At 44.8% G+C, this 12,860-nt stretch overlaps 1 protein-coding gene across 1 annotated transcript in view; it reads left to right on the top strand.

Moving 5' to 3' along the window:
* Positions 1–218: 218 nt before the first annotated feature.
* LOC141213731 (low-density lipoprotein receptor-related protein 5-like) overlaps positions 219–12,860 on the top strand; it is a 125,366-nt gene continuing 112,724 nt past the window's right edge. The window contains exon 1 of the mRNA XM_073665319.1: positions 219–428. Within this exon, the coding sequence (XP_073521420.1) occupies positions 371–428 (58 nt within the window). The 5' untranslated portion in view covers positions 219–370. The remainder of the gene's footprint in view (positions 429–12,860) is intronic.

The following is a 12,860-nucleotide window of genomic DNA, read 5'->3' on the forward strand; positions in this document are numbered from 1 at the left end:
CGATAGTGATAGCCGCTCAGGACACTGTCCGGTAACGTAACGTCACTGAGCCGCGGAGAGGGCGGGCCGTGTGGGCGTGACCTATGTGTTGCACTTGGAATGTAGGCGTCGCCTCCTAAAGCGATGTCAATTGAGTTAAAGGCGTGGCTATGTAGATTTGGAAGACAGAGGTGCGTTCTTATAGGCTAAGGGGCGTGTTTACAAAAGGCGTGGTCTGTCTGGGTAAGGTGTGCAAAGAAGGGGGCGTGTCGTCCCAGAGTCCATGAAGCAGTCGGAAGAGGAGAAGGAGGGATTGCAGGAGGGGGGGTCCGCGGCCATGGGATCTGCCTGAGACAGAAGCAGCCGGAGCGGAGTGCGGGAGCCGGAGAACATGGGCGCTCCGCTGGGGGCCGCGGTCCTGCTTTCCTGCTGTTTAGCCTCCGTTCAGGGTGAGCTCTCGGTACTTTCCTCCGCCATGTGTCCGGTGCTGGGAGAAGTGGGGGGCGCCGCCGCTGCAGCTGATGTCTGCGGGGAGCGGAGGAGGGGGGCGCTGTCTGCACAGGGCCATAAAAAGTAAACTATGCACAAGTCGGAGCCTGACTCCTTATCCCCCGTGGTGCAGAGCTGTGATTAACACGAGTGGGGGCGGCACGAGTGCAACAAGTAGCCCGCAGACATGCTGGGAGTAGTGGTGTCAGGGGGGGGGGGGGAACTGCTGGGAGTAGTGGTGTCAGGGGGGGGGGGGAACTGCTGGGAGTAGTGGTGTCAGGGGGGGAACTGCTGGGAGTAGTGGTGTCAGGGGGGGAACTGCTGGGAGTAGTGGTGTCAGGGGGGGAACTGCTGGGAGTAGTGGTGTCAGGGGGGGAACTGCTGGGAGTAGTGGTGTCAGGGGGGGAACTGCTGGGAGTAGTGGTGTCAGGGGGGGAACTGCTGGGAGTAGTGGTGTCAGGGGGGGAACTGCTGGGAGTAGTGGTGTCAGGGGGGGAACTGCTGGGAGTAGTGGTGTCAGGGGGGGGGGACTGCTGGGAGTAGTGGTGTCAGGGGGGGGGGACTGCTGGGAGTAGTGGTGTCAGGGGGGGGGACTGCTGGGAGTAGTGGTGTCAGGGGGGGGGGACTGCTGGGAGTAGTGGTGTCAGGGGGGGGGACTGCTGGGAGTAGTGGTGTCAGGGGGGGGGGACTGCTGGGAGTAGTGGTGTCAGGGGGGGGGGACTGCTGGGAGTAGTGGTGTCAGGGGGGGGGACTGCTGGGAGTAGTGGTGTCAGGGGGGGGACTGCTGGGAGTAGTGGTGTCAGGGGGGGGGAACTGCTGGGAGTAGTGGTGTCAGGGGGGGGGAACTGCTGGGAGTAGTGGTGTCAGGGGGGGGGAACTGCTGGGAGTAGTGGTGTCAGGGGGGGAACTGCTGGGAGTAGTGGTGTCAGGGGGGGAACTGCTGGGAGTAGTGGTGTCAGGGGGGGGAACTGCTGGGAGTAGTGGTGTCAGGGGGGGGAACTGCTGGGAGTAGTGGTGTCAGGGGGGGGAACTGCTGGGAGTAGTGGTGTCAGGGGGGGGAACTGCTGGGAGTAGTGGTGTCAGGGGGGGGAACTGCTGGGAGTAGTGGTGTCAGGGGGGGGAACTGCTGGGAGTAGTGGTGTCAGGGGGGGGAACTGCTGGGAGTAGTGGTGTCAGGGGGGGAACTGCTGGGAGTAGTGGTGTCAGGGGGGGGGAACTGCTGGGAGTAGTGGTGTCAGGGGGGGGGAACTGCTGGGAGTAGTGGTGTCAGGGGGGGGAACTGCTGGGAGTAGTGGTGTCGGGGGGGGGGGAACTGCTGGGAGTAGTGGTGTCAGGGGGGGGGAACTGCTGGGAGTAGTGGTGTCAGGGGGGGGGAACTGCTGGGAGTAGTGGTGTCAGGGGGGGGGAACTGCTGGGAGTAGTGGTGTCAGGGGGGGGGAACTGCTGGGAGTAGTGGTGTCAGGGGGGGGAACTGCTGGGAGTAGTGGTGTCAGGGGGGGGGGAACTGCTGGGAGTAGTGGTGTCAGGGGGGGGGGAACTGCTGGGAGTAGTGGTGTCAGGGGGGGGGGAACTGCTGGGAGTAGTGGTGTCAGGGGGGGGGGAACTGCTGGGAGTAGTGGTGTTGCGGGGGGAACTGCTGGGAGTAGTGGTGTTGCGGGGGGAAATGCTGGGAATCCTCCTCTTATTCTGCAGTGATTGCCTGTTGAGCAGTTGTCCCCTCTGTGCCCTGTGTCCCAGCCTCGTGTAATCTGCAGGAATGTTCTTATAAATCTATAATATTTATGATGAAAACAGCTGAGCTGTGATCGTCCGTTATCACCCGGCGGAGGCTTTGTGGGATATTCCAAAATAATTAAAGTTTTGCTGTTTTGTATCATCTGTAAATCACAATATTCTGCAGTTTCACAGATTGTTGTTTGTGATGTCAAAAGTTTTGCTGCTGCATTGTATAATCAGAGTGTAACCCCGCAGTGGATCGTCTGCGCCCCCTCGATTCATTACACAACTTCCTAAGATCTGACCCCCTATAGACCGGGCTGGGGTGCACTTAGCCCTGTGGGGTGTCCCCCTATAGACCGGGCTGGGGTGCACTTAGCCCTGTGGGGTGCCCCCCCCCTGTAGATCGGGCATCTTGCCATTGGTGTACAACTTCTGGGTGTTTGTGTTTCCTTCTTTTCCAATTTTTCGAATAACTTTTTAGAATATTGTTTATGTAATATATATATATATATATATATATATATATATATATATATATATATATATATATATATATATATATATATATATATATATATATATATATATATATATAGATATAGATCTTTTTAGATTATTTTTTTATTAAATATTTATTTCCGAATTTTTAATTTTATTTTTGATGACGATGCGCTTACGACAAGGTTTCCAGTCTCTTGGCTTAGGCTTATATGATTTGTAATTTTCTCTGCTTTAACGTACCCCATGTAAGGATGGCTACAGATTTCTTGGATAGTTAGGGGATGCTGCCTATGTTCCATACAACCCCTGATGGTGGTTCCTGTAACTACCAGTCATTATTAATTTTTTCTTTTTTTCTTTTATATTCTTTACAAGAAATGTTGGCTATAAATTCCAGCAGTAAAGTTTTTTTATTTTCGCTTCTCTTTTTTTGCGTTTACACCCTCCTGCCCTAATGGATTATATGGTCGACAGTGACTTTTAGGATCGCTGCTTCCGAAAGGTGACGCTAGAGTTCTAGTCCTTTTCCTCTCTGAAGAGACAATTTGCATATTTCATTTCCCAAAGGAGCATGCATGGCTTATAAGGCTCCTCACTCTGGAGATTGACAAGCCAAGCCTGGCATGTCAAAGGGGAGAAATGTTAACCTTTATATTTCTACTCATCAAAACTTTTACCATGTCTCTAGCACCGTTATACTTTAAAGGTGCCCATAGCTGGCACACTCCTCCTGATTCCCCACCCCACCATGAATATATATGGGGGTTCTTTGGTGTAGTATGCATCTGTATGGAGGCCTGTAGATGTCTAGTCCTTGGACCTCAGAGCTGACGCTCTTGTGTTCTTGTTTATATAGTTTACTTATCGCTGCAATTGTTTGAATAAAAGCTGAAGGCTCGGTCCCAGCTGTTGCCATATTGTATACATTGTGTCTGATGATCTATGTGCTGCTTATTCTGTACATCTGTGATAAGTGAATGTGTTCACCTGGAGTATATCCCCTGGATCTGGGGCTCCGTTGTGATTTATGGAGTTGACACTTTGATTTATTTTGGAACACAATCGCTTTTGAGTCGATGGAAAGATCTATAAGCAACGGGACGTAGCAGAACAGATAGGCGCCTCTGTGGAGGACCTGAACATCCGTATGAATGATATGGAACAAAAAGACAGCGATCCCTTCACACTTCAGGTACATTCCTTGTATCCCGAAACACATTCACAAGTGTAATGCTAGGACCATCGCTTCCATATGGCAGAACATCCTCTAAGCTTCACTGTATTGTTATAATCTAGCACAAGGTTTTTTTTTTTTTTTTGGGGGGTTTGTCCTCCATTTTTAACAAAAATCCACCAGTTTCCCGCCTCCTGCTTGCTGAACTGTGCACTGTTGCAAGCAGAGGCAGCTTTGCCTTTGCAGCATCCGAGAAGCACAGAGATCCTGAAGCAGGAGCGAACCGCGATCCCTTTACACTTCAGGTACATTCCTTGTATCCTGAAACACACAGTCACATGTATCTGCTTTATCAAATCATTAGTCTACTACAAGGCCCACGGCTTCCATATGGTAGAACATCCTCTACACTTCACTGGATTGTTGGGTTTTCTCGATTTTTAAAATAATTTCTCACCCGGCAACAAAAACATTAAAAAAATTTGATAGCCATATTTTAAAAGGTGTGTATATGTTCTCACGCTCCCATTCACCAGCTTTTTGCACTTACATAGTGATATATAATCTAGTAAAGCCTTTTTTTTTTAAAGGTTTTTATTGTCATCCTTTTGAACAAAAATCCACCACTTCCCTGCCTCCTGCTTGCTGAACTGTTCACTTTCCGATGCTGCAAGCAGAGGCAGCATCGGAGAAGATTAATGACCCTGAAGCCGGAGCTAACCGTGCACTTCAGGGCAGTGGTTACAAGTGCTATTGGGAAAGAGCTTGTAAGCACTGCCGCTTATTGCCTAGGAGACCGGCCATCGCTGTTAGACTGTAGCAGTGGCCAGTAACCTAGGCAATGAGCAGTAAACCGTAAAATTTGCCAATTTCTCAATTGCCAATATATATATTTTTTTAATAACTAAATTGCAAAGTTGATTGTTTTTGTCAATGATGATGACGAGTTGCCATTTTAAGAATTACATGAACAGCAATTGCAATCATAATTTGGACTGCAAAACCATTCTAAGGCTGTGTTCACATGTTGCTTTTTTGCTGCTTTTTTTTTTTTTTCTGCAGCAGAAGCCTCGCTTTTGCTGGTACTGTAAAAAGTAACTTTTAATTTGCATAAATAAAATGCTGAAAAAAATGCAACATGTGAACATACCCTAAGGCTGCCTCCACACATAGACCCTGCTTCATGTAAACCTGCCTCTTGTATGCCAGTCTTGGTGGAGTGTTTGTTGGCATGAGATGCCCCAAATTCGTTAAAGAGATGTGCGCTCCTTTAATTTTTGACGTATTTCTCAACAGTCCTGCGCCACTGTAATTTTGTGGAAGAAATGATGACTGTCAGGCTTGATTTGCTCGAGATCTGACCAATTTTCAAAAAGATGTTTTTTTTTTTTGCCAAATTGAAAATGTCCAGATTCGGTGTTATTCTTCTTTTAAAGGCTCCTCTGCCAGTTATAGGTTTTATTTACTATATTTTTTATGCTCTTCTATAAGTTTACTTTAGTTGCGCCATACCCTCCATTGCTCTGTATTGCACCCATTTTAGATTGTGTAATATCCTGGGCACAGAAGACACGGTTTACTGTCAGCTATAAACTTTGTGTTTCCTCTTATCAGATTGTTTTAATCAATCATTACAATTTCTGCAGTGTTGGCAGGGTTTTACGTTTGACAGATCCTGTGAATGGTAGGATAATTGTTTTTGCTTGTGTTTGAGAAATCTTTGGCCTGTCACTTGCTCAAAAAATTAAGTTAAATACCTTGTAAAAAAAACCCAAGCTCCCGATTCTTACGCTCTTTTCCATTTTGCGTTGCGTCGCTCCATTGTAGAGATATTCACGTTTCTTCTGGAGCGCAGCATGTGAAATCTCTGCTTGTAATCCAGCTGGGTGTGTGTTCTGGAGCTCAGCATGGGAAATCTACTTGTAGTCCAACTGGGTCTTTCTTCTGGAGCGCAGCATAGGAAATCTCTACTTGTAGTCCAACTGGGTCTGTCTTCTGGAGTGCAACATGGGAAATCTCTACTTGTAGTCCAACTGGGTCTTTCTTCTGGAGCGCAGCATAGGAAATCTCTACTTGTAGTCCAACTGGGTCTTTCTTCTGGAGCGCAGCATGGGAAATCTCTACTTGTAGTCCAACTGGGTCTTTCTTCAGAGTCTTCTCTGGGGGCATGTACTTTCATTTTAACTTCCAAGACGCTGCCAATCACATTATGGCATTTGATCTAGCAGTATATCAGTCTCAGATGCTGTGATTGGCATCTGGGAAAGAGAGGTGAAGGTGAATGCCTTCAGAGAAGACTGTGAAGAAACCTCCAGTTGGACTGCAAGCAGAGATTTCACATGCTGCTCGCTCATCTCTACAATGGAGCGATGCAACACAGAACTGAAAAGAGCGTCAGAATTAGGGGAATTGAAGGATTTGCAAGGTATTTAGCTCTATTTTTTTTTTTTTTTTTTTTTTAGCAAGTGATAGTTCCTCTTTAAGCGACTTTTCTTTTCTCTTGTCTTAGGATATGTGCACACGATCCGGAGCTGCTGTGTGTTTATGCAGTGTCAAATCCGCAGCGGCCAGATGTTACAGCATAGTGGATGGGATTTCTAGAAATCCCATGTCCACTATGTGTCAGCGGCGCACCCACGGAAACTGACATGCGTCGCATTTTTCCAGACCGCAGCATGTCAATTTCTCCAGCGGGTCTGCATGCGGGCTTTCCCCATAGACCTAATCTCTATGGGGAAAGTCTGCAGGTGAAAAAAAAAATAAAAAATGGCGCCACTCATTTGCATAAAATGAGCGGAAGCCGCAGGCGGCTATTCCGCTGTGTCGGGGCGGCAGGCGACTCCCGACAGTGTGCACATACCCTTATTGATCTATTTGCACCAAGTTCTTCAAAATGGTGCTAGCAGGTTGATGAAATTTGTGCAACTTTTTTATTTTTTTGCACCCTTTTCTAAACAAACCGCTAAGATTTACAAAAAAACATTTTGAACAAAAAAAAAACAGTGTAGGTGGAGACTGGAGGTACAAAAATTGTGTTGGCTGCAAACATTTGGCTAACAAAAAATGAGCATAAAACAAACAGGTAGAAAATGGAGCAAAACAGGCTAAAATAAATAGACAAAACTTAGGCGCTAATGCAAAAATCTTTGTATTTTTTGCAACCTTCCCTCAACCGACTGCTAGTGCCCATGGATCAGCTGGGACAGTGAGCAAGAACGGCCTACCGTCTAACTCGGGGTTTCGGCTGCCGATGATATGAAGCTTTTTCCAGACCGGGCATGTTGTGTCATGAGTGTTTTTGTGCCCCCCGCTATAGCAGCATCGCATCCCACCCTCTTGTATTAATTTCTTGGATTATAATCTTTCCATGGGAGCTGAGTAAACGTCTGTCGGCTCCCAGAAGACTTCTTTATGTGTTTGAGGATCAGTAAGAGCTTTGGGTAAACCCTGTAAAAAACGTGTTTATGCCTTCTAATTAAAGTATTTAAACTTCGGCAGCTAAATATTGTGACTAGAGCCGACTCAGATGATTTTCCAATTGAAATAAAGAGGGAATTTATTGATGGGAGTTTTAATTACTTGAAGTGCAAATAAACCGCCTGCAATGTAAATCCATCTGAATCCATAGGTGGTCCTGTATAAAATGGGCTCTGTAAGAAGCAAAATGCAATTTTTTTTTACTCATTGCAGATATAGTAGACTGGAACCTTTCATTGTTTGATAATTACTATGGTAGTTTTACCTGCAGTCCTATGTAAAACCCACCACTCTCATGTATTTGATTTGTGTCCCCTTCGTTCGTGGAAAATCTAGAGTGCAATAGGGGCCATATGTATTACTGCTCATGCACAGAACACGTAAGTGGCACATATGGATTATGGACCTATAGACACTGCATGTGCCGCCATATGGTGCTCTTCAGCAACACTATATTCTGCCCTAGCCATATTACTACTGTAATATTGCAGGCTATGTACATTGTATTATAGACTCTTAGGCTATGTTCACACGTAGCATTTTGGTTCCATTTTTTATTATTTTTTTTAATGCAAATTAAAAGCTGCTTTTTACAGTACCAACCAAAGCTAGGCGATTTCAGAAATCTCATGCGCACACTTTTGTTTTTGTTTTTCCTGACTGAATTGGAGAAATTGTTCTTATTTGAAAACTGCAGCGTGTCGCTTTTTTTGCAGAGTTTATTCACCCATAGAAAGCAATAAGTAAATGCAAAAACGCAGCAAAAAAACTCCATCAATTTTTGCAGCAGTGTTAGTGGAAAAAAAGCAGATACAGCAGTATGTAAAACACATTTTAGTCTTGTGATTTTTCCCAAGTGTAAACCATAATGTTTTGGTGTCCTCACATGAGCAGAGATGCTAGGATTAGTACAGTTTAATTAAATTAGTGATGTGTTAAAGTAAACAAAGCCTGACCAACTCAAAGCAAAGCACGACCAATGTATGAACGTGCGCAATGCCCTACCTGCTCAATGCCCTACAACTGTCTTACGTAAAGTATGCCCGACACTCTCAATGCCCTACCAATGTTTTAGGTGAACTATTCTCGACCTCAATACCCTACCAATGTCTTAGGTAAACTATGCCTGACCTACTCAATACCCCACCAAGGTCTTAGGTAAACTATGCCTGACCAATTTAACTCCCCAGCTGTTTTTATTGCAAATGTGTGTTTTTCATGTTTTTCACTTTTTTTTTTAACAAAGAAATGGTTTTATGGTTTCACATAGGTCTTGATTTGGTGGCCTAACTTGTTCTGGTTTGTGTGGTGCAACCAAAGCTGAATTTAGGTATCCTAAAAAAAACACAGCGAGAAAAGCCAGCAAAATCTTTTTTTTTCTTTTATTTACTGATGAGATCAAGTTTTGGCTGCAGAAAAAAAGCCACAAAAAAGCAATGTGTGAACACAGCCTTATAGGGGTTTTCCATTGTACAAATATTGATGTATCCTACCAATCTGATATTACTGTCCTTTCCTATGGAGGTAGTGAAAAAAAAAACATTTTAAAAGGGAATAAGTCTGCAAAGATTGTGTGGCCGATTGTTATGGCTGCTCAGTTTTGTGGGTTAAACAGCTGTTCCTCTGCAAAATCAATTAACTGTTTAACCGTCCATTCCTGTCATCACGTAGAGTTTAGCCTTTCAAAAAAAAAAAAAAGTTTACCAAACTTTTTAAAAGATGGGGATGGGGGGGGGGGGGCGGGGGTGAGGGGGGACTAGAGGCTTCCTACACCATGGCTGTTGTGCGTAGGCATATTCTCTTGGTATGGGTCAACCGTAGTAGTAATGTAGCTTGTGGTCAAAACTATGGAAAAATGAGAAGTCGCCCAAAAATAACAAAACGAAAAATAAAGAAATAACAAATACAAACAATGCAAAGTCCTCATGTATAAAAGTTGTGAATGGCTCGCGGTCTTAATTTTCAACTTTTTTTTTTTTTTTTCAAATGTAAAGTCATTGGGAGAAACAATTTAGAAAGTTTGATTTATTTACGTCTGGAGAGAGTGGATCTCCTCAAAACAAAGCGTATTTTACCAGGAATATGCCCATATTGATCTGGCTGGATTTTGGCAATGTATGTTGAACTGGATTTAAAGTTACTACGACCTAGGAAAGACCTGAAAATACAGTAATTTGAGGCCGGTGTAACATGGGACCCCGCGTATGTAGATCCTGGGTAAGGTCCCTCTCTCGGCCTGATGTTGGCAGCAGTTGTGGTGGCTTCTCTAGTTTCACTAGTGGCCCGTGTGCAGTTTCACAGCATGATTGAGTTTCTCAGAAAGCATCTGGACAGGGGGGGAGACGTTGCTGTCAGTCTATTTCGGATAGAAGTTCAGTTTTGTTTCTGACAGATGGACGCTCCTTGTCGGAGAACATTTGCTCCTGCTGTTATCTAGACCTAATTTGTCCGAGAACTTTGTCCAAAACGTTGTACAAATTTATCCAAAACTGTGGCAATAATGTGAAATAACCAAAAAAACATAACTTGCTGGAGAGAAGAGTGGTCAAAAGAAACTTCGACTTGCTGTAAGATTGTAGGTGGGGAGGGATCTTGCCACTCCAACTTTGCCACTCCATTGTTCCCCGACAACCTTTGCTTGACTGCTGCTGCCAATCAGTGACCTCCACTGCCTCAATCGGTCTGCCTAGCCATCAGTGAAACTAGAGTCTGACAGCAGCGGTCTTCATTTGTAGTCATTGGGACATTACTACTGCAGCCATGTAAACAAAGGATAGGGGAGCAGTATGGGATTTATCAGGTATTTGAGGCCTCATTCAGAAGTCTGATTTTTTTTTTCACGTACATAAAAACAAAAAAAACAAAACAAAAAAAAAAAAGCAAACAAAAACAAAACGATTATTTTGATCAGGCTTAGATCAGGTTGAAAAAAATCTGGCAAAATCCGACTCTGCTCTGATGTCATCAGAGTGCAGTCTGTTTTTTTTTAATTTATTTATTTATTTTTTTATTTCCCCTATGTATGCGAAAAAACGGCAATGACTTGGATCCGACTTGGATCCGACTTGGATCCGACTTGGATCCGACTTGGATCCGACTTGGATCCGACTTGGATCCGACTTGGATCCGACTTGGATCCGACTTGGATCCGACTTTCTCCTACACGGAGACATTTTTTAATAAAAATATCTCTACCTTCTCCTTCTGACAGTCCGTGAAAATCAGACCCCGCTCGGATGTCATCAGAGTGTGGTCTGATTTTTTTATTTTTTATTTTTCACAGACCCATAGACTTGCTTTGCTGATTCTGATCCGACCCTCAGATGAAAATTGGACATCTCTGTGATTTTCCATGGGTCGGATCAAAAATCATGCAAATGTGAATGACCCTATAGACAAACACAGGTAACAGTGCTATCCGTGAAAAACATGGATACGCAAAAATCGGATGTGTGAATGAGGCATAACTGGGCGACAACTTTGGTAGCAGGATTCCTAATATTTTAGTAAGAAGTCCACAGACCCCAACTTTTTTTTTTTTCTTTATAAAACGTGAAATTTTTCTGCATTGCTGTTCATGTGTCGGTGAGATATTAAATGTCCCGACATTGGCGGAAAAAAATAATAAAATAATAATCTAATCTCCATAAGCTTCTCAGGAGGCTGCTGTAGGAAGACTTGCAGATCCTGAATAACAAATGTTCGGAATTCTGCGTATTACAATGCTCTGACTGTTCTGAAATCCATATGTGTTTTTTAGTTCTCCGGCCTCTTGGCAGACGGAGGGGTTGAGCAGAGGGGGAGTGAGTCTCGGCGCTGTATCGTTGGCAGTGCCCATGGGAACGTCTGCTGTCAGTCCCCTTTTCTTGAAATGAATTAAATTTTTTTGCAAATGGCAAACAATAGTCGTCTACATAAACTTTACTCCACTGCTTGAGAGAATGGCCAAAATAAACTTTGACTTGCTGTAAGACGCTGGGGGGAAGGGATCTCCTTTTCTGAATCCCTGAGGAGGGAGTGTTCTTCTGAAAAGAAGGAGCTTTGAAATTAGAGGAAACATAATCTCCATAAACAAAGGGTAAAGATGATCGGCTACAAGTGATTATTCTCTGAGAATCGGGACGGAGGTGAAAAATGTTCAGCGTTACACAAAGCGTAAAAGAGGAGCCAAAAACCTGAACCCTGCCCTCCACCATGTACAGACCCCGGCGTACACCCATGTGGCAACTACAAAGGTGTCATTTTTATTTTTTCTAAGCCATTGTTTAGTAATCGCCGTCACGTGAGGATTAGTCTTAGAATTGTGCGCAAATTGGATCCTGATTGCACAAAGGAAACGTTGATGAGTTTAGGGGGTCGTCCAACATCTGGGAAAAGTTTTGAATTTATAATTTTTTTTTTTAACTCCTAAAATATTACTCTTGGGATAAGGGATAACCTACTGATTTGGGGGGGGGGTCTGACCTCTGGCACCCCTCGCTGTCCTGGAATCCAGCAGCGTTACTGCACATTCTCGGCCTCTGCTTCAATCATTGAGCTCGGTTCATCAAAGCTTTCATGCCAAAATTCTTTCTCGACTTTTGGTGTTTTCACGTCAGCTTCATCCGGCTTCGCCGAAATGGGTGGAGCTGGCGCTGCAGCCAATCACTAACCTCAGTGATGTGCTATACATGCATGCATGTGACCACTGCAACCAATCGCTGGCCTCAGTGATGATGTGCTATACATGCATGTGACCGCTGTTGCCAATCGTTGGCCTCGGTGATTATGTGCTATACATGCATTTGCCTGCTGCAGCCAATCACTGATCTCCGTGATGTGCTGTGCATGCATGTGCTCGCTGCAGCAAATCTCTGGTTTGTGATTGTGATGTACATGTGTGTGTGCCCCCTGCAGCCAGTCGTTGACCTCAGAGATGTTGTGTACATGCACGTGCCCGCTGCAGCCAATCGCTGACCTCAGTGATGATGTGCTGTACTTGCACGTGCCTACTGCAGCCAATCGCTGACCTCAGTGATGATCGTCTCGTATACAGCCACATTATTACTGTAGGACCGGTGACCAGTGGGAACATCTGGAGCTGCTGGGGTTAAACAGATGAGTAATTTATTTTTATTTCTTTTTAATAGCAACTTTCTTGTACATTTGTTTTGAGTCAGGGAGCACCTATTTAAGAAGCTCTAAAATCTGAGAATATTTGGATAAATAGGGAAGTATCATCAGCATCTGTATTATATGTAAGGGCGTAGAAACTTGGTTTAGTCCAAATTTTTAGCTTTTTTTTTACCCCATGAGATGCTTTTTATAAACAGAAGGAGACATTAAAATACTTCCACAAATAGAAAAGGAATCCCAAAGTATTTGAAGTATTTGATATTTGCTCCGGCAGCCAGTGTTTGCTATACATCACCCCGGGGCTTGTTTTCTTTCAACTTGGGCCACCCAGTGTCCAGACTAGCCCTTTAATTAGCGGAGATGTAGTTCTGCGCCAGAGATGTGACCTGTTTATGCAGGGCAGCCG

The sequence above is a fragment of the Phyllobates terribilis genome, unplaced genomic scaffold (genome assembly GCF_046119375.1).
Source record: "Phyllobates terribilis strain yellow unplaced genomic scaffold, ASM4611937v1 Scaffold_211__1_contigs__length_3443825, whole genome shotgun sequence".
In the NCBI taxonomy this organism is placed as follows: domain Eukaryota; kingdom Metazoa; phylum Chordata; class Amphibia; order Anura; family Dendrobatidae; genus Phyllobates; species Phyllobates terribilis.